The 21,361-nt window shown below is 42.6% G+C and overlaps 1 protein-coding gene across 1 annotated transcript in view; it reads right to left on the reverse strand.

The window, feature by feature from the left end:
* The window catches only part of LOC311234648 (uncharacterized protein), a 94,026-nt gene extending 83,657 nt beyond the window's left edge, over window positions 1–10,369 (reverse strand). The window contains exon 1 of the mRNA XM_084321894.1: window positions 10,120–10,369. Within this exon, the coding sequence (XP_084178020.1) occupies window positions 10,120–10,281 (162 nt within the window). The 5' untranslated portion in view covers window positions 10,282–10,369. The remainder of the gene's footprint in view (window positions 1–10,119) is intronic.
* Window positions 10,370–21,361: the final 10,992 nt, after the last annotated feature.

Below are 21,361 nucleotides of genomic sequence, written 5' to 3' on the forward strand. Positions count from 1 at the left end.
AGCAGGGGACACACTAGGGGTGGACGGTATGGTCTAAAATGTATATCACGGTATAATTTGAAGCATAGACGGTAACGGTATATATCACGGTATCAGTGTTTCCGTTAGAATATTTTTTTTGCCTGATAGGCAGGCTATATAAAGAATGACATCCTCAAGGCATGTAGATTTATAATATTTTAACTTAAAACTAGGCTACTTTTGCGTATACAGTCATTATATTCCAAATAAAATAAGTCCCGAGTCGAGACTCTGTGCTGCTCCCAACGAATCCCAATAGTATGCAACTGCAGAGCCGCAGAGCAGGGGCGCTTTCAGGTCCGGTCACAGGCCCGCTCAACAGCGGCCCCCACCCAACGGCTGAATTGCCAATGGCTGAATTGGAGTATTGCACTGTGCAGGCACATCGGCCCTGCTCTGCAGCTCCATGCTTCTCGCAAAATCGAGCATTCAGCTCCCGCTGCCCAGCCGTCGTTATCAGAACACTACACACATATCATAATGTTCACAGCAAACTGTAGTTGATCACCAGGTATGTTTTATTAACGTAGAATAATTCATATAAGAAAAACAATAGGGAAATCTCTTACCTTTCTCCACTGGTTAAAAATGCCAGGAACTGAAATTGAAACTTGCTGTGCGCCACGGTGATGTGTTTATTATGAAATGACAATTGCGTGTTGACACGCCCACTGCGCGAAGCCTCCTAAATAACTTTTTGCAGTTTGCACATATCTATTATCTATGACTAATTCTATCTATTTTTAGGGGCAAATGCGAGTGAAATAGTCACGCTGTGGTTACATGACGTCATTGCTATTTTAGAGCTGCTCTACCGGTTACAAGGTATAGTCAAAATCCATACCGTAGAGCAAATTCATACCATTTATACCGTATACCCAGGGCCGCCTCAGGGGGTGTGCGAGCAGTGCGGTCGCACAGGGCCTCGCGGGAAGGGGGGCCTCACAAAAAAAAAAAAAAAAAAATTATTTATTATTTTTTTTATTTTTTTGCGAGGCCCCCCTTCCCGCGAGGCCCTTTTTCATCACAGACCTAAAATCTAGTTTTGCTTATATGCTTATATATTTCACATTAGACATGTAGAATGTGTCTGACTTGTTCCTGGGTCTGCGGCTCTGCAGCAGACACTCACTATTGGAGCTCTGGGGCTCTGCAGCAGACATACTATTGGTTTCAACGAAGGGAGTGGTTACATCATGTGTACGCCGGCGTGCGTCAGCTGCGTTTGACTATTTCGCGCGTGCAGCTTTGGAGGTTATGCTTAGTTATGCCAGCCAAGACGAAGAGGTCGGTCATTATCAGTTGGTCGGTCACCAAGGAACGTTGACGAAAGGCCTCTCGCTGGCGGGACAAAAAGAAGCTATGGCCGGAGCCTTGTCATGGTGCAGTCGGGATATAGCCATGATGATGTCGGCTAGTAGCTAGCTTAGCTAAAGGCTAACTAGCGTTAGCTAACCTAGAGACAGCGCATGCAGCCAAGATGAAGAGGATGGTCGTTTGGCAGATGAACTTCGTCAACTCCACGCGGTTGTCTCCATCCTCTTGGACGTTTGGTGAGTTTTTAACCTAACTCTTCTATTCCCGCCGTGGATCTCTCTCTCTCTCGCTCTCTCTCTCTCTGGAGCCAAACTGGCCGACTAGCTGTTGTAGTACTAGTAGCTAACGGTGTGTGGCTTGGTGTCAGCACCTGTATTGCTTTTCTCACGTTGTACAGTTTTTCAGTGGTAGCCGCATAGCTTGCTTCTGCGTTAGCTAATGGTTAGCGATAGCCGGGTTGAGCTAACTGTTAGCCAGTTAGCTGTTTAGCTACGACGTTAGCTGCCGGCTGCGCTCGGCTGGGAACGTTAGCTTGATCCTATCAGTTAGCCTAGAGTTAGCTGTTAGCTTGTGCTACGACCATTGACATTAGCCGTGAGAATAGCAGGGGGTTCTGGCACTCTGACTACGACATCATCTTTGACAGAAGATGTAGTCGGGCCTGCACCATGACAAGGCTCCGGCCATAGCTTATTTTTGTCCCGCCAGCGAGAGGCCTTTCGTCAACGTGGAGACCCGTGTTGCGGCCTTTCGCCCTGCGTTCCTTGGTGCAGGTAAGATGAATGAAAATGTCATGACATTACCCCACTCTTCCTTCCTTCCCCTCCTGAATGTTTTGTTAATAACGATGTTTTTTTCCAGGCAAAACATATGTTACTTCACAACATTTGGAGATACGACATGTGCTGTGTGTGAATTGTCTTGGTCGTTTGTGTAGCTTGGGTAGCGTTGGGCCGTTGGCTAGGGCTGCACGATTTTGGGAAATAATCTAATTGCGATTATTCTGACAGATATTGCGATTGCGATTTGCGATGCGATTATAACATATTAAAAAAAAAATTACAAATGTTGCTGCTTTCTGTAGTCGGGTCCCAACTGCAAAATTACTGTATTACCCTGTATTATACACTTTTACTATCATGTAGACTATTCTGCTTTGTGTTTACATGTGATGTATTGTATACATGCACATGTATTATGTTCTTGTGTGATGTATCGCACATTTTATTGCTGTGTGATGTATTGCAAATGTTATTGCTGTCATCTTGGCCAGGTCTACCTTGCAAATGAGATCTTGTATCTCAATGGGACTTCCTGGTTAAAAAAAATAAAATAAAAAATTAATTGCAGGCTTGGCGATTTGATAATTGCATCATTCCAAATCGCGATTTCGATTAAAAAACGATTAATCGTGCAGCCCTACCGTTGGCCAAAGCTGTGTGTGGCCTGGTGTCAGTAGCCTACCTGGCTAGCCTATTTAGGTGATGTCGGCCATTGGCTCCTTGCTGCTTTGTTTTCTCTGGTATAGACCCTCTTCTCTTTGAATTTAAGTGTTGATCTTTGTCCTTTTGGATCCATGTATATTCATGTTGCCTTTGTGAAGTTATCTTTTCCTTCTGTTTTGTATATATATATTTTTTTTTTTTAACCTTTTGGGGGGGGGGGGGGGGCCTCGCGTTTAAATCTCACACAGGGCCTCGCATTTCTCCCAGGCGGCCCTGCGTATACCGTCCACCCCTAGGACACACACACCACTGAGGATAAACGGGGCTACCGTGGACAGGGTGAGCAGAGCAGCTTCAAGTACCTGGGGGTCCACATCTCAGAGGATCTGACATGGACAACACATGTGACAACATTGTCACAGAAATACAATTGAATATCTGCATTATTACCACAGATATAGATGTTGTTCAACCAGCTGTGTCTGTATCTGCAAATAAACGCCTTGAATGTTTGTCTGTATGTTTGTTTATACCTATAACTATTACAATGTTGCATAATAATAATAATAATAATAATAATAATAATAATAATAATAATAATAATAATAATAATAATAATAATAATAATAATAATAATAAGCTCTTGCTGCTGCTGGGGCTACACGCTGCTCTTTCAGGAGTACAGTCACACTGATCATCATTCTAAAATGACTGACTTTGCATATAGACTAGGCATTTACAGCTGTCCCAATGTAAATATGCCTTCCTCGGTGCGCTTCCGCACGCTCAAGTCGTAGGTCCAGTGTGCCTGACCAGGCGCGCGATCTCACGAGGGAGCCGCACGTGAAATTCGTTCGTGAGCAGTGAGTTCGGGGCGTCACTGGCGGATAGAGCGAAGCGTTCACAAGTGCAACAAAACATTTGCCAGTAAGGGTGGCAATACGAGCAATCTATCAAAACATTTGTTTGCAAAACACTATATTAGTGTGCAGAAATGCGCCGTATTCGACTGCCTTGCGCGCAGTGGTCCATCTGCATCCACGTCCACTGCAGCCGGTAAGCCAAGATACAGAGTTTCCTAGGCTAATAACGAATTATTACAAATAGGCTAATAAACAAAATAATTGTTTAGCTACAAATACTACAATCTAAAAACTTTTTATAGATTGTCAAGCTGAGGTCAGCCACCAATGTGTCCCAGGCCAGTGAGCCCAGGGCCACCACACATCCTCCCTCTACCTCCCTCCACCACCCAAAGTCCTTTCTCCCTAGCAGCTAGAGGAAAGATGACAGAGGATAGGGTGAACGAGTGTCACAGGGCTGTGACAAAGTTTGTTGTCAAAGGCCTGCACCCGTTCTCTACAGTGGAGTCCAAGGACTTTAGGTAACAACTAATCATTCAGTGTATATCGTTTTTTTTGTATACATAGTTGTCTAACTTGTCTGTTGTTGTTATAAGTTATTATTGAAGCAGCTATTCCCACCACTCCACACACATTTACAATAATTCAATCATTTCTAATCTTTACTGTAGGGAGATGACCAATGCTCTCAACTGCAAATATAAAAATCATAAAAAAATTATCAAAAAGAACCGATAAGAGTATCGATAAAGTACCGAACCGTTAAGCAGTATCGATAGGAGTAGTAGTATCGATAAAATCCTAACGATACCCATCCCTAAATGAGAGAGATTGCACTTCTTTGACTGGGCAATGGCAGAGAAAGAGGGTTCATAGGAAGTGAGGGCTATCCGCAAACAGTGATGCAAATGCGTCAAGGAGGCACGGTTGCTTGTTTTAATGGCATTCATGTGAGAGAAACTGGATTCACAGGTGTATGTTGAGCCAAACATTGTTAGCACAGATATTGCCAGCGTTTTTATTTTGGGGAATGTGTTGACATGAATACACTTTATCCAAAATGTTGTGGTGGATTCATTCTCAAGTGCTTCAGAGCAGATGATGCTTGCATGTCAATTATTTCAAGTTGCAGGAGACCTTCATCAATGTGAAGTGATGCAAGGAACTCTTGTCCTTTTGTGGAAATAGCAGCTACATTGGCAAATGGGTTGCTCACAAAATGCATCAATTCTCTGGACATGTCAAATTCATCAAATCGACTTGCAAAGTTTTCCCTCAATTTATCAATGAAATCTGTCATTAATTGAGTGACTTTTGGCTCAATTGTGCGTGTGAACGTTGACATGAAGAAAAAAAAAGTAAAAAAAAAATATAATAATATTATTATTTTTTTTTTTTTTTTATTATTATTATCATGTAATCTTTGGCGGGCCGGTCAGAATCATCCCGCGGGCCGGATCTGGCCCGCGGGCCGCCAGTTGAATAGCCCTGCCCTACTCCTCTATCGAGGTTCCAAGCGACCCTATTGGGTACCAGAAAAGTCACGTGAAACATTGCAGACCACTGATTGGTCAGAAGAGAGACGCGTCACTAGGCCTGCCACGATAACACATTTTGCTGGGCGATTAATTGCCCCCGAAAATATTGCGATAAGCGATATTATTGCGACCGGTTAGAGAATTTTTTTTGAGAAATGTATTTCCCAAAACTTTTATTTTGAAGCCCACCGCTCCGTCTTTTCCGGTGTTTTAGACTTTTATTTTGAAGCCCACCGACCGGACCGGAAGTATTGTTGTGATTATCCTAAGCAGAACCTATGAGCCGACAAGTCCGGTTCTGTTTTTGAGCTAATGATAAAACAAATTGTTGGTGAACAACTAACTTTAGGTTAGTTAAGTTTTAACGTTAGCTACTAACGTTAGATGCAGCTACTACAGGCAATCAACGATGAGGAGGAAGCGTCAAAGCAGTATATAATAGAATAGCTGTGGTGCGTAAGCACTGCAGCACGACTCGAAACTACCGGAGTGTTATAATAAATTAATTCATGTTTAACTTGTCCCCGTGTCCAGTCCTTTGACTAGCCCCACCCGTTCATTGTAAACAATGATGCATGTAATTGTATTAACGTTATTCTGTGTTGTACTTGTAGCTATGCTATACGTTGTATTTCGTTTGTTAGCTATTTAGCTAATGTTAGCATGGAATGAGAATCAAAGCTCTATCTTTCATCTTTATTTAGCAGTCCAGTTTCTCCGGGCAGTAGCGAGTAACTACTTGGGTCTAAAAATAGCTAACGTTACACTACAAATAATGCTACTTGGTTAAAAGGAGCAACACTATTGAGAAATGTAGTTAAGCTATGGCGTTAGGGCTGGGCGATATGACGATATTATATAAATATCGGGTACAGTTCATTAACAATACACTTTTTAAACGTATCGCGGATATCGTGATGTTTTGCCCTCGCGTTAGAGGCCGCCGCGGCTGAGATGAGACTTACAAGCGCAGTGCTAAATGCTTTCCTCTCTCTCTCGCCTCTCCCTCTCGCAGAAAAAAAAAGTCAGTCACACACACACTTGCCAAAATTACGTCATCTACACGCACATACACGCACGCAAGCGCACACACCTAGCCAGAGACAGAGAGGCGGTGGCTCGGTGCTAGGGATGCCCCCTAAAACCCAGGAGTAAGCTCCGGCGTTAACGGTACTGCTATCTGTAAGTTAGTTTATGAGCGGATTAGCTACGGAGCTAACAGAGTGTAACATCCATCTGCGACGCAACAGTGGCAGCAACAGTGGACACGGAGTAATGTTAGCGTTATGTGGAGTTCATACTACACTACACGTATGAACTCGACATAACGTTAACGTTACTCCGTTTCCATGAAGTGTTTAATTAGCAGCAATCTGTTGTTGAAAATGTAACGTTAACCGGAAAACCGGAAATGGAATGCGAGGACAGGAAGCCGTCATGAAGTGGGCTTCTGGCCCTTGTAGTCATATATATTGTAGTCTTTTAGTCTTAACTAAAAGATTTTAACAAAATAAAAAGCAGCAGCACTATTGGATAACTGAGTCATGTTTGCTATGTATTTCTTTCTTTAGGGGAGTAGGACATTTGTTTCACAGTTTTAGCATGATGTTTTATAGATGGCTAGGTTAAACACAGGTTTTTGTTTTTAAGAGGGGGGGTTTGATTTGATTGAAGTTTATTTCAAGTATGCAACACAACAAACAAACATCAAGTACAGATATAGCCTTAAGCCGTTCAAATAATAAATGTATACATACATGTAAATAAATAAATAGTTACAATATGTAATCTAATCATCTAAATCTAATATATAATATAAAAAAACGAAAGGCTAAAATGCTAAATATATAATCTAAGAATCCAATAATCTAAATCTAATATATAATATAAAAATGCTAAATGCATGAGTCTTTTGTCTTTAATGTTCGCTTGCAAACTCAAATACTGTCTTGGTAAGCCTCATAATGAATTGTTTGGGGAAAAAAGGAAAAACATCGTGATGTGTATCGTGTATCGCCGAAAGGTCAGAAAATATCGTGATATCATATTTAGGCCATATCGCCCAGCCCTATATGGCGTTGCCCCACGGAGCTCCCGTGCTGTACTCTAGTAACGTCAGCGACCCGCCTCCCAACACGGACAGTGACTGACAAGGGGCACTGGTTCCGCCTCATTAAAACAAACGCGCAAATAGCAATTAATCGCGCCCGTCAAAATCATTGCATTAATTTTAATTATCGCAGCAATTAATCGATTTATTGCTTATCGCGGCAGGCCTACGCGTCACACGTTTTTACGTCCTGAATGTCACCAATTGATCAGAGCTCATCACAACACGGCTAATAACGTTAGCTTTAGCTCCCCGCCGGAGTGGACTACCATCGCTCCTCAGGAGTACTAAACGAGACATAATGATTTTACTGCCTGCAACGAATGTTATAATAAAAGCCCTTCGTTCTATACACTTGTCTGATTGAAAACTTTATTAACAGACCGCAGAATGGGACAACTCAGCACGCTCTGAGCAAAGAAAGGAACTGAGATATGAATTGAGTATTGCTTGCCCTTGCTATGGTCCGGTAAATACGCTGATGTTATTGAACGTGTAACTATATAACGTTAATGCGGGCGGCTAGGTGGTGTAGTGGGCATTGGCACTCGCCACCAGTGTGGAGACGCTAGGATTCGCGTGTTCGAATCCAGCTCTCCACATTGTTTTCAGTTTAGCTGGTCGTCCGCAGTAATACACATTGGCCGTATTACGGGGAGGGAAACTGAAGGGTGGGGATCGGGCGTTGTGAACAAGCGACTCCTACAAGTCGGTTGGTGCGCCTGCGCAGTAGAATCAGGAAGTGTCGGGGGCAGCGTGAGCCTCCCACGCGTTACTCCTCGACACTGAGAGATCGAGCTGCGCAGGTGAAAAGATGCGACTGCTGTTACCTCAAGTACCGGAGGGGACTTGTGCTATGTATGACTTAGTCCACATTGCAGCCGGCTTGTGGGAGGCAAGAAACAGCGTTCGTGACAGGGGAGGGTTGAATTGGATGATACGAAATTGGGATGGGAGAAAATATAGAAAAATGGGAGAAAAAGTGGATCAAAAAAAAACTATATAACGTTAATGCCACAAAACGAATGCCTTTATTATAAAGTAGTAACTTTATAATAATAATAAGAAGAAAGGGTCGGGGGGGTAACCACCCCTGCCCGCGACACCGAGTGAACGGCGCACGACCAGAGGGGAAACTTCGAATCCGTGTTTCACTTTCAATAACGAATGCGTGCTTGCCGAATCCCAAACAATATTCATGCTGCAAAGTCATCCTCTAAAGATAGACATTTAGACTAGAGGCAGGCTATATGCTATAAAGAGTAGACTACTAAAAAAAAAATGCATTCAAACTTTTTTTTTAATTTTTTTTGTGTGCGTGCGGTAATAACCGCGGCGGTAGGAAATATTTCGCAAATTTGTGCGGTAAGGAAAACATCAATACCGCGGCAGCTCTAACGCTCACACACTAGCAGCCACTTTAACATGAGCACACACACACTCATGCTGCACACGCTCACACTTATGGCCACTTTACAAAAGGAAAGGTCACTTTAAGAATAGTATAGTATGGGCGGCTACGTGGCGTAGTGGGCAAGGCACTTGCCATGAATGACGGAGATGCTGGGCTTGCCTGTTCGAGCCCAGCGCTCCTCATTGCTTTCAGTTTAGCTGGTCGTCCGTACTAATACACATTGGCCGTATTAGGGGGTGGGAAACTGATGGGTGGGGATCGGGCGTTGTGGACAGCGACTCCTACAGGTCGGTTGGTGCACCTGCGCAGTGGAATCCGGAAGTGTCGGGTGCAGCGTGAGCCTCCCACGCGTTACTCCTCGCCACTGAGAGATCGAGCTGCGCAGGTGAAAAGATGCGACTGCTGTTACCTCAAGTACCGGAGGGGACTTGTGCTATGTATGACTTAGGGCTTGTGGGAGGCAAGAAACAGCGTTCGTGACAGGGGAGGGTTGAATTGGATGATACGAAATTAGGATGGGAGAAAATATAGAAAATGGGAGAAAAAGTGGATAAAAAAAAAAGAATAGTATAGTATAACTTGAGATTGTATAATATAGCATTACAGTGTACATAAAGACCCAGTGCCTCATCCGTAGCTAACAGTGTATTGCACCATCACAGGACCTAGCATGTCCTACCATGCTCTGTAAAAACGCATGTACATATACCGATATGCCCTACTTTGATTACTTGTATTATTGCACAATGTCGTTCTATTCTATTATTATTATTATTATTGTTGTTGTATTATGCACAATCGTTGCGGGCAAGACCCCCCGCATACTTGTGTGCCGTGACAAATAAAACTCTTAACTTGACTTTGCATTGCTGGGCGCACCACCCATGTCACTCACAATGCAATAACATGCAGAAGAAGAAGGGAGCCATTTTAACTGACAAGTTTATTAAAATTATTTAAAATGTTTATGTTGTCGTGACTTACAGTCACGAAAGGGGCTATGGCTTTGAGAGAGAAGAGATTAACTCAGCTCATGTTCACAAATATTGATAGCACTTCACTAGTAGGCCATGTAATATAACAGTCAGGAATTCTTCATTTATTCCATATTTCCCTTTGAAGTTAGTTGGCTAAGCTAACGTTACTCATTGTTAGACTGTCTCTGCGTTGACGTTACATGAGGAGCACCATCAACAACACCCATGGGGGTGTGGAAATGCATACAGACAGTACACCCATGGAGGATGATGTTGCTGCTGGTGCTCATGTAACTGATACTAGTATCAACAACTGAATTCGTTGGAATTGATATATCGACGCAGAGACATTCTAACGATGAGGAAATGGACTTTGACCAATAACGTTAGTTAGCTACTAGAAAGAAACTCCTGACTCCGGTATTATTATTTACCTCTATTCTCCCGTACGGCTCCGGTGGTCCCTGGTTGTGATGATAACCGCCTCGCTGGAAGGGAGGCCCTCGGTCCCCTCTGAACGGCGGACGAGCACCAGCACCGGGGCCTAATGCCGGCGGTGCATATCCTCCTCGAGTCGGAGGCCGGCCACGGTACATGCTGCTGTCTGTTCTCCGTAAATATAGAACACTAGCAAGTACGCTTTCTATCGCTTAGTTAATGCAGAACAGTGCCGTGTGTTTCAGCAGTGAGTTAGCGGTTAGCTCGTCGTTGTTGTTAGCCACCATGTATCTCAAGTGTAGTAGCGGACGGGCGCTCGCGCGTGATTACCAAAGGTAGCCGCATTTCTGGCAGACGTTTCTGGTCATGTGACATGTGCGCCCAATAGCGTGACGAGCTGTGTCGACTCTTTGCCCATTTCCACGTCAAACAGCCTGCAAACTACCTGGCGTTCTATCGCCATGCGATAGAAAGACGAAAGTCTTTCTCTGGTCTGCATCCCCTTAACAATTGTGTGTATTGAGCTGTACTGTATTGTACCCATTCTACAATCTGTTAATAAAGTTTTCAATCAATCAATCAATCAATCAATGCTCTAAGACAAACTCTAACCTTAACCAACTTCGAAAGAGTGCCTAAGCTTAACCGTCACGCTCTAAGACAAACTCTAACCTTAACCAACTTCGAAGAGTGCCTAAGCTTAACCAGTGTAGAAACTGGCGTCGGCCAATCAGAGAGTAGGGGGTATCTGCAGAGCCGCAGAGCCAGGCTGGACGGGTTGGAGGCGGGGCTTCGTGGTCTGGACAAGTATTAGTGGTCTGGACAAGTATTGCGGATGAGGGGGGGGCTCTCTCGCTATGTGTTGGAGTGCGCAATGTGTATGCGCATGCGTGTGGACTGGAGCACGTGAGAGTATAAAGAGTCCATTTTTTGAAACCCGTCCAATCTTTCGCCGTCGACTAAAGACTCACTACTTCAACCATTATCTAAATAAAAAAAAATCTAACCCTAACTAACCTTACTGTCATGCACTTGTCCTAATAAACTAACCTACACTGTAGCACTCAACACTTTATGAACATTGTTACTAAGACGAAAGTTAAGTTTACTCTATTATTACTAGATCTGGTATGTCATAAATGTCTAGATGTAGCAGTAAAAGTTTACTTTATTATTACTAGATCTGGTATGTCATAAATGTCTAGATGTAACATTACTGTCTATGTACCTATGTAAACGAGACGAAAGTTAAGTTGAAAATGGGGGAAGGTAAGTTGAAAATGGGGGATCTATGTAAACTAGCATGGCTTTGTCATTATTCCAATGTTTTGTTGATAGATTATATGAAGACCAGAAGTCAAATGTATTCTGATGCCGGCAATGTTCATTCCACTAAAAGATAAAATAGGTTTTCTTGGTGTGAGAAACTCTTTTAACTGGATTGGAGATAAACATGACATTTCATTTTCTGCAGATGAAGTGGCAATTAGAAATGCTTGAAAGTGCTCTTTAGTTCACAGATGAGTTGGACCCTGTTTTTTTTGGCACGTTCCTCTGGTTATTGCAGTGATCTCATGTTGAAAGAAGAATTTCAGCATGAGTTCATTTACTGCAGTGTTGTGTTTTGGGGGAATCAGGAGTAAGGATTTTGATTTGCTTCTTTAGAATTCTATGCTGTAGCTTTGTCACAACAATCCCACATTTGATTCACATGCTGTACACTTTAACAAGTTTGCTTGACTCCCATTTCTAAGAGCAATTTGCCATAGCAAAGACCATTACGTTACAAACTGCAGTATAACTCTGGTTAAAAAGATAAAAACCCAAAATATTTACATGAGGGAAAGACTATGAATAATTTGACCAATAATAAACATAACTTCTATAGCTTTTGTTGTTGTTGTTGTCATATTCAATGGAAGTATTGTAACATCCTTGTATTGTAAATACATTTCACAATGGGAGCCATCAGAGATGAAAGGCGTTCCTACTGGTTTAGAGGAGGATAATTGTGTTTTGGTTGTTTGAACCCTGGAGATCTCTGAATGCAATGGAAATTCTGTATGTATGAGCTCAGTGTGTCGTTTACATGGAGAAATGGCGCCACCGCCTGGGAAAATGCGGTATTGCACCCCTGGTATTTAAAAAAAAAAATCTAGGTAGAGAGGGGCCACGCCCACAAATCTGTCCCCCGCACACCTGGAGAGAGAGTTACGCCACTGTGTGTGTCATGTGACTCGCCGTGACCAAACCCGATTTGATCCGCAAAGGGGGAGGTGCTCTGAAATGAAGAAAATGTCTTGCTGTTTAGAAAATCCTAAAAATCGAAATCTTGATTTTTTTTACATATTTGAATTGTCATTGATGTGTTCCCTTATTTGCCCTTAGTTGCAAACTTAAATACAACTTGTAAATGAGGTAATTATTGTTATAATAGTTCCACAAATTTTCTTCCAAGTGAGGAGAAAAAACTACACGCGCGGGCTGTGGGGCCTGTCCACAGGGGCCAAGTACTGTACTTAATAGGTGTTAACACACAGACGTCATTAGCTTTAGAATAACACACTATTAATACACTATCTTAATGTTATAAGTTCAGATGATTTATAAGCAACGTAACGCAGTGTCTAAAAAAAAGATTAAAAAAAGAGGCCTTTACGGCCTTTATAAAACGTGTGTTTTAACTTAATTAAAAACCATTAAAACACAGTTCGAATTTTATGAGCGAACGAATTTCGGTAGGGTGCATTTTTTCCAACCTAATGGCTAAAAGTAAATTAATTTAATACGGAAACGGAGTGATAAAAAATGGCTTTTTCATCGGCTTTTTCATTATTGTGGGGGCCCTGATGTAAACTGCGCTGCGGCGCGATGAGGGCGCGTTAACCCTTTCACTGCCACACTACAGAAGCTTAGTAATGCTTCGCCTCAACTCCGTTTCTGGTAGAACTAGTGAGCAAATCTTTAATATTTTTTTTGATTCATATTCAGAGGTAATTCGTCGAGATATTTATAATTGGTATTTAGCAAAAATAAATATTAGAAATATGGTGAAAAAAACTATTTATCCGTTTTTTTATCCGTCACTACCACACTACAGAAGGTTAACCTTTCACTACCACACTACAGAAGGTTAACCTAGTTGTTGTGTCTTTCACTACCACACTACATGTATTTACATCTAAATGCTTATTGGTCAGGTGAGTCACGTCATTAAGTTGATGCCATTGATCGGTGAGTATTAAACAGAGAGCAGGGCAGTGCATGTTTGCCAGTCACCATGGAACCCAGTCAGCAACCCACAGCGAGGGCACTTGCCGAGGCATTAAACCGGTTTGCTCACTTCGGAGCACACTGTGTTGAAGACGAACGCGCTTTAGGAACATTCATCACGGATTTCTTTCCGCAGAAGAAAAATCCAAAAAGAAACTCAGATTCTGGTTCAGAAGAAGAAGACAATTGTGACGAGTTAGAGGCAGATGATGATGATGGTGACAACACTATTGAAGACGAGGCAGAGCCAGAAAATGATGGTGATGGTGGTGATTGTGACAAAACTAACGGATTTGAAGACGAGGCAGAGCCAGAATCTGATGATGGTGACAACACACCTAACGGATTTGGAGACAAGGTAGAACACGTAATGTGCGTTGTGGAAGTTGAATCTGACGAGAACCACGAACGCCAAATGGAAAGACTTTTGCGATTTACTTGTAAATGCGTCCAGGTTGATAAAGAAAATGACATTCTTAATCGGCGGTCATGTATCACAAAATTGGACCGTGATGAAGTTTACACAAGGCGTTTTGAGATAGCGGCTCTCGAAGAGGATCATAAAGACTTGATTATTATGGCGCAGCTCCAGGCTTTTGGTCGAAAGTCAGAATGGACTATCGGAAATAAATCGTTTTCCAAAAAAAGACAACGTGCTTACACAAACTATTTCTTCGGGGCGATACAAATCTGCCGTGAAGCTTTCCTCTTCATCCACGGGTAAGTTATTATTATTGTCTATTTAAAACTAATATAGTACATCATGCCTATTTTTTTTTTAAATGATAATAAAATCTTGAAACTTGATTAGTCTTGTTTATTATCAGGGTCCCCCATTTTATTAAAACTAATTATAGTACATTATAGTAGAGTATAGTAGCATAGTATAGTATAAAGTATAGCAGATAGTATAGACCAAAGACACTATTTGTGTCTTTTGATTTGTGCCACAATTACAATAACTATCTCTCTCTGTCTCCACAATCATGTAGACTGGGTGTGGTACAGACAGGTACCGGTACTTGTGATGATGATGATGATTGATGATGATGATCTAACTATCTCTCTCTGTCTCCACAATCATGTAGACTGGGTGTGGTACAGACAGGTACCGGTACTTGTGATGATGATGATGATTGATGATGATGATCTAACTATCTCTCTCTGTCTCCACAATCATGTAGACTGGGTGTGGTACAGACAGGTACCGGTACTTGTGATGATGATGATTGATGATGATGATGATCTAACTTCTCTGTCTCTGTCTCCACAATCATGTAGACTGGGTGTGGTACAGACAGGTACCGGTACTTGTGATGATGATGATCTAACTATCTCTCTCTCTGTCTCCCCCCCCCCCCCTCTTCTCTCCCAAGAATAGGTAAGGATCGCTTGATTGCAATAAGCAAACACATGTCAGAAAATGGCATGTGTCTTCGCACAAAGAAGCGATCGCCACACAACAACAAGCATTGCATAAAATATGAAGATATCGAAAAAGTAGTTCAATTTGTGTTGAATTATGCAGAAGATCATGCTGTTCACCTCCCTGGACGCCAGGCACACCAAAAGAACTTTACCGGTCAGCTGTTACCATCTTGCGTCACGAAGGCATCTGTGTGGCGTTTATATACCAAGGCAATGCCAGTTGGTAGGTGTAAGCAAATCTTTGTCAAAGAAATAGGTCAAATAGGTCTTTGTCAAATAAAAACAAAGCTTGAAAATGAATGACATTGTGCTAACATGTGTTCTTATTAATCTTTCAGACCAGCGAGCAGTGGGCCTGTCCACATTTAAGTCCCTCTGGAGGCAATTACTGAGTCATATCAGAGCAATCAAACCAATGTCTGATCTTTGCTGGGTGTGTCAGAAGAACAATTATCTGGTTAGTGAACATCACAGTGTTATGAACTTTGAACTGCAACTTCTGTATGAAAAGTGTTATACAAATACAGTTTATTATTATTAATATTAATCATCATTTACTTAACTTTTTTTTTTCAGATTTTCAAAAGTGCCAATCTGCCAGAGGCTGAGAAGTCTGCAAAGCTGAAGCAGCAGGAACAACATCTGGCGCATGTAACCTCCGAGCGGGCTGCCTACAAGGGCATGCTTAAAGCCGCCAAGGAGATCGGTGATGGTCTTTCTCTGGGTGGTCATGTGCCACCGGCAAGCAAGCCCTTGACAATGCATTACAGTTTCGACTACGCTCAAAAGGTGACTACATACCAAGCCCTCTTTCACAACATCATGTTATAATTGTTATAACTACTGCATTGCTCCCTTTTTTTTCTTTCTAAAATCCTTATTCATTTATTGCAGGTGCACTACCCATCAGACCCCCTTCAACCAGGGCCCATGTACTTCTTGGCTCCACGCAAGTGCAGCATATTCGGTGTTTGCTGTGAGGCGATTCCACGGCAAGTCAACTATTTGGTGGATGAGGGGATGGAGTCCAGCAAAGGTAGCAACGCTGTCATAAGCTACCTGCACCACTTCTTCAAAGACCATGGTCTTGGGGAGACAGATGTTGACCTTCACTGTGACAACTGCAGTGGCCAAAACAAGAACAAGTACATGTTGTGGTACTTAGCGTGGCGAGCGCTACATGGTCTTCACCATCGTGTCAATCTCCACCTGCTGATTGTAGGCCACACAAAGTTTTCCCCGGACAGTTTCTTTGGGCTTCTCAAGCAGCGTTTCAGAAAGACCAAGGTGAACACTCTTGATGAGATTGCAGCAGTCGTAAGGGACAGCTCAGTGGCTGGAATCAACATACCACAGCTAGTGGGAAAGGAAGATGGCACTGTAATCGTGCAGTCCTACAACTGGCAGGAACATCTGGGGCCTTACTTCAAGCCACTGCCACAGATCAAGCAGTACCAGCACTTTAGGTGGGTGTGGTCACTGTGTGTTGTGTATTTACTGTAATTAATTATTCACACTTTAGTGCAAAGAATGTCATTGGTAAATGATACAAATGCATTGATATTGTTATGTGCCCTGTACTAACGTTTCACTTTATTATTGCAGCTTTGATTCCAAGGAACCTGGTGTGGTTGTGGCAAAGATGTCTATTGATGGCGCTGAAACCAGATTCCAGCTGCTCCGTGACGTCCGTGTCCTGCCGCCTATAGATGGACTTCCTGTGCTGCCACCACCGGGACTGGACTCTGCAAGACAACACTATCTGTTCCACAAGATCAGAGAGTTCTGTGATGAGGAAGCCCAGGACGTAACATGCCCGGCACCACCAGCCAAAATATCCAGCGGCGGTTCAAAAAGACCACGGTGATCATCTGGAGAGGCCATCAGAACATTGAACATTGACTTTAGCATGTCTATTTTTATCTCGTGTTATTTTAAATGCTAATAAAATCTTGAAACTTGATTTTGTCTCTTGTTTATTATCAGGGTCCCTTTCACTACCACACTACAGAAGGTTAACCCTTTCACTACCACACTACAGAAGGTTAACCTTTCACTACCACACTACAGAAGGTTAACCTTTCACTACCACACTACAGAAGGTTAACCCTTTCACTACCACACTACAGAAGGTTAACCTTTCACTACCAGACTACAGAAGGTTAACCTAGTTGTTGTGTCTTTCACTACCACACTACATGTATTTACATCTAAATGCTTCTGGAGAGGCCATCAGAACATTGAACATTGACTTTAGCATGTCTATTTTTATCTCGTGTTATTTTAAATGCTAATAAAATCTTGAAACTTGATTTTGTCTCTTGTTTATTATCAGGGTCCCTTTCACTACCACACTACAGAAGGTTAACCCTTTCACTACCACACTACAGAAGGTTAACCTTTCACTACCACACTACAGAAGGTTAACCTTTCACTACCACACTACAGAAGGTTAACCTTTCACTACCACACTACAGAAGGTTAACCTTTCACTACCACACTACAGAAGGTTAACCTTTCACTACCACACTACAGAAGGTTAACCCTTTCACTACCACACTACAGAAGGTTAACCTTTCACTACCAGACTACAGAAGGTTAACCTAGTTGTTGTGTCTTTCACTACCACACTACATGTATTTACATCTAAATGCTTCTGGAGAGGCCATCAGAACATTGAACATTGACTTTAGCATGTCTATTTTTATCTCATGTTATTTTAAATGCTAATAAAATCTTGAAACTTGATTAAGTTTCTTGTTTATTATCAGGGTCCCTTTCACTACCACTACCAGTCACCAGACTCATTTTAATAACAAAGAGCCTCAGACTGGAAAGCTGCCAGGTGTTAATTGCCCTAGAGAGAGGGGGGCCATGGATTACAATGACTTCTGGGTAGTGTTGTAGTTGTTTCACTATTGTCACTGAATAGCCTGCTCGTCTCTTGAAGGCTATTATCTCTGAATACGTTTTGTGATAATCACCATGAATCATAGGAAGTAGCTTGCAAAGTATCCCACCAAAATGTTCAAGTGATGGCTTATTTTGAAGGTATGAATCTGTACTTTCATAATATGTAAAAAAAAAAAAATGAAGATCCCTCAACATGACCCTGAAGTCCATACCTGGTCAATGATGAATTGAAAATGGGGGACCCTGATGGAAACAAGACGAAAGTCTTTCTCAGGTCTGCATCCTCTTAACAATTGTATGTATTGAGCTGTACTGTACTGTACCCATTCTGCAATCTGTTAATAAACTTTTCAATCAATCAATCAACGAGACGAAAGTGCGCAGTAGTGCAAATACTTGTCCAGACCACTAATACTTGTCCAGACCACGAAGCCCCACCTCCAACCCGTCCAGCCTGGCTCTGCGGCTCTGCAGATACCCCCTATTGCAATCAGAGAGCGTCTGCCAGAAATGCGGCTACCTTTGGTAATAACGCGGCGCGCGTGCTTCGCGGGCCCCACAAGGGCATCTAGTCACGACGTCTCTCCGGTTAGGGCAGAGCGAACGGCTCGACTAGAAGCCCTATACAGTAGGCTGGTTGCTTGATTGATTGATTGATTGATTGATTGATTGATTGATTGAACACTTTATTAACAGATTGCAGAATGGGTACAGTACAGTACAGCTCAATACACACAATTGTTAAGGGAATGCAGACCAGAGAAAGACTTTCGTCTTGTTTACATCAGGGTCTCCCATTTTCAATTCATAATGACATTCATGACATACGCAACATAGATATACAGATATTTATCATGACATGTATGACAAAACATGACATAGTCAGATATACAGTACTGGTACATTTGTGACATACAAGATATGCAAATATACAGTACTGTTAAACAGAGATCCTAACAGAAAATATATACATACGAGGGGGAGGAAACTGTAAAATAGGAGGGGGTGGGAGGTGGGGTTCTGACATTTACGGGGGCCAGTTTCGAATAGCAGCCTCCCATAGGTGCTATTTGAGAGCTGTTTTGAAGGTGGGTAGATATTCTTTTTTACGGCTGTGGGTAGGGCGTTCCACATTGATGTGGCATAATTGCGAAACGTGTTTAGTCCCTTGTTTGAGCCGAATCTGGGTTGGACATGATTTGTGGAGCTCCCTCTGGTGTTGTGATCATGGTATTCACTGACCTTTGGGAAGTACCTTGACATGTACACATGGATACCTTAGTGGTGTAATGTATCTTGTAGACCAGGCCCATTGCAAGTTGCTGTACTCTGCCATCCTAGGTTGTCAAAGTGGGCAGGGGTGAGGTGGCTTCTAGGAGTCAGGTCAAGCAGTAGTCTGACCAGTTTGTTTTGTGATGTTTGTAATCTTGTTTTTAGTGCCTGTGAGGTGCTTTGGTACCATGTCGTAGTACCCTTGAATGAGTGCTCCTGCTAGAGTCTTCAGGGTGTTAACAAGGTTTAAAGTCGGTGGCTGGGGTCCATTGTAATGTAGCCATGTGAACCCTGTTGAGAGATAGGTATACTTGTGATATTGCACTATACAAATTAAGTTGCCTTCACTTAAGGTGCCTGCTGAGTGTAAAACGGAGTCATTCCCTTTGGGGAAACAGATATCAAGCTGCTCTTCAGCTGCTCATTAAAGGGGCACTTTGCCTAAAACAATGCTGATTTATTTTGCACAATAATCTCACACACATCCAAAAAAAACTCTAAACAGTTTTTGTTTGACAGTTGATATTAAGTTTGAATATGGCCATCAAAATGGGCAGGGGTGAGGTGGGTTCTAGGAGTAAGGTCAAGTAGTAGTCTGACCAGTTTGTTTTGTGATGTTTGTAATCTTGTTTTTAGCGCATTTGAGGTGCTTTGGTACCATGAGGTGTAAGCATAGTCGTAGTACCCTTGAATGAGTGCTCCTGCTAGAGTCTTCAGGGTATTCTTGTTTACCAGAGAGGAGATCCGGTACAATAATCTTGTTCGTTGGTTGCCATTTTGTCACAAGAAAGATTTGCCTCTAGGATGGAACCCAGGTATATAATTTCATCTTTCCTTGTGACAATATTGTCACCCACTGTGAATGAATGAATGAATGAATGAATGAATGAATGAATGAATGAATGAAAACGTTATTTAACAGATTGCAGAATGGGTACAATACAGTACGGCTCAATACATACAATTGTTAAGGGGATGCAGACCTGAGAAAGACGTTTGTCTTGTTTCCATCAGGGTCCCCCATTTTCAATTCATATAGACATTTATGACATACACAACATACATGACATTTATGGCATAGGGACATATAGGTATTTAGTACTGATACATTTGTGACATAAGCGGTATTCAAATATACAGTACTGTTACCCCTAGATCCTGACAGAGTATATACATATGATGGGGAGGGGACTGTACATTTGGAGGGGGTGGGTGGGTGGGAGGGAAATATACATACGGCGGGGAGGGAATATATACATGCGGTGGGGAGGAGACTGTCTATTAGGAGGTGGTGGGGGTTTTGGGCATTTACGGTGGCCAGTTTAGAATTGCAGCCTCCCGTAGGTGCTCTTTAAGAGCGGTTTTGAATGTGGGCAGGGATTCACATTCCTTTACAGCTTTGGGTAGGGCGTTCCACATTGTTGTGGCATAATTGCGAAACGTGTTTAGTCCCTTGTTTGAGCCGAATCTGGGTTTAACATGATTTGTTGAGCTTCCTCTGGTGTAGTGGTTGTGGTATTCACTGACCTTTGGGAAGTATTTTGACATGTACATGGGCACCCCGGTCGTATAGTGTATCTTGTAGACCAGGCCCATTGCAAGTTGCTGTACTCTGTCGTCTACTCTAAGCCATCCTAGGTTGTCAAAGTGGGCAGGGGTGAGGTGGGTTCTGGGGTTCAGGTCAAGTAGTAGTCTGACCAGTTTGTTTTGTGATGTTTGTAATTTTGTTTTAAGCGCCTTTGAGGTGCTTTGGTACCATGAGGTGCACGCATAGTCATAGTACCCTTGAATGAGTGCTCCTGCCAGAGTCTTCAGGGTATTCTTGTTTACCAGAGAGGAGATCCGGTACAAGAATCTAGTTCGTTGGTTGACTTTTTTTATTACATTGGATGCCATTTTGTCACAGGAAAGATTTGCCTCTAGGATGGAACCCAGGTAGGTAATTTCGTCTTTCCTTGTGACAATATTGTCACCCACTGTGACTGAGAAGCCGTCGGTCTTGCTGAATTTGTTATTTGAACCGAAGAGAATGGACTCTGTTTTGCCCATGTGTAATGATAGTTTGTTATCAGCGAGCCATATGCAGATTTTGCCTAGTTCCGTGCTGAGGGTTTTTTCAACCTGCAACTTGTTCTTGTCAGAGACCAGCAGGGCTGAGTCGTCCGCAAACAGGAACAAGTTGCAGTCACAGGCTGACGACATGTCATTTGCATAAATTAGGACGAGTAGCGGTCCTAGTATGCTTCCTTGTGGAACACCACAGCTCACTGTGAGGGGGGGGGATAGAGTACCGTTTACCTCTACCATCTGTAACTGAGAAGCCGTTTGTCTTGCTGAGTTTGTTATTTGATC

Source organism: Notolepis coatsorum (genome assembly GCF_963971535.1).
Source record: "Notolepis coatsorum genome assembly, chromosome: 9".
In the NCBI taxonomy this organism is placed as follows: Eukaryota; Metazoa; Chordata; class Actinopteri; order Aulopiformes; family Paralepididae; genus Notolepis; species Notolepis coatsorum.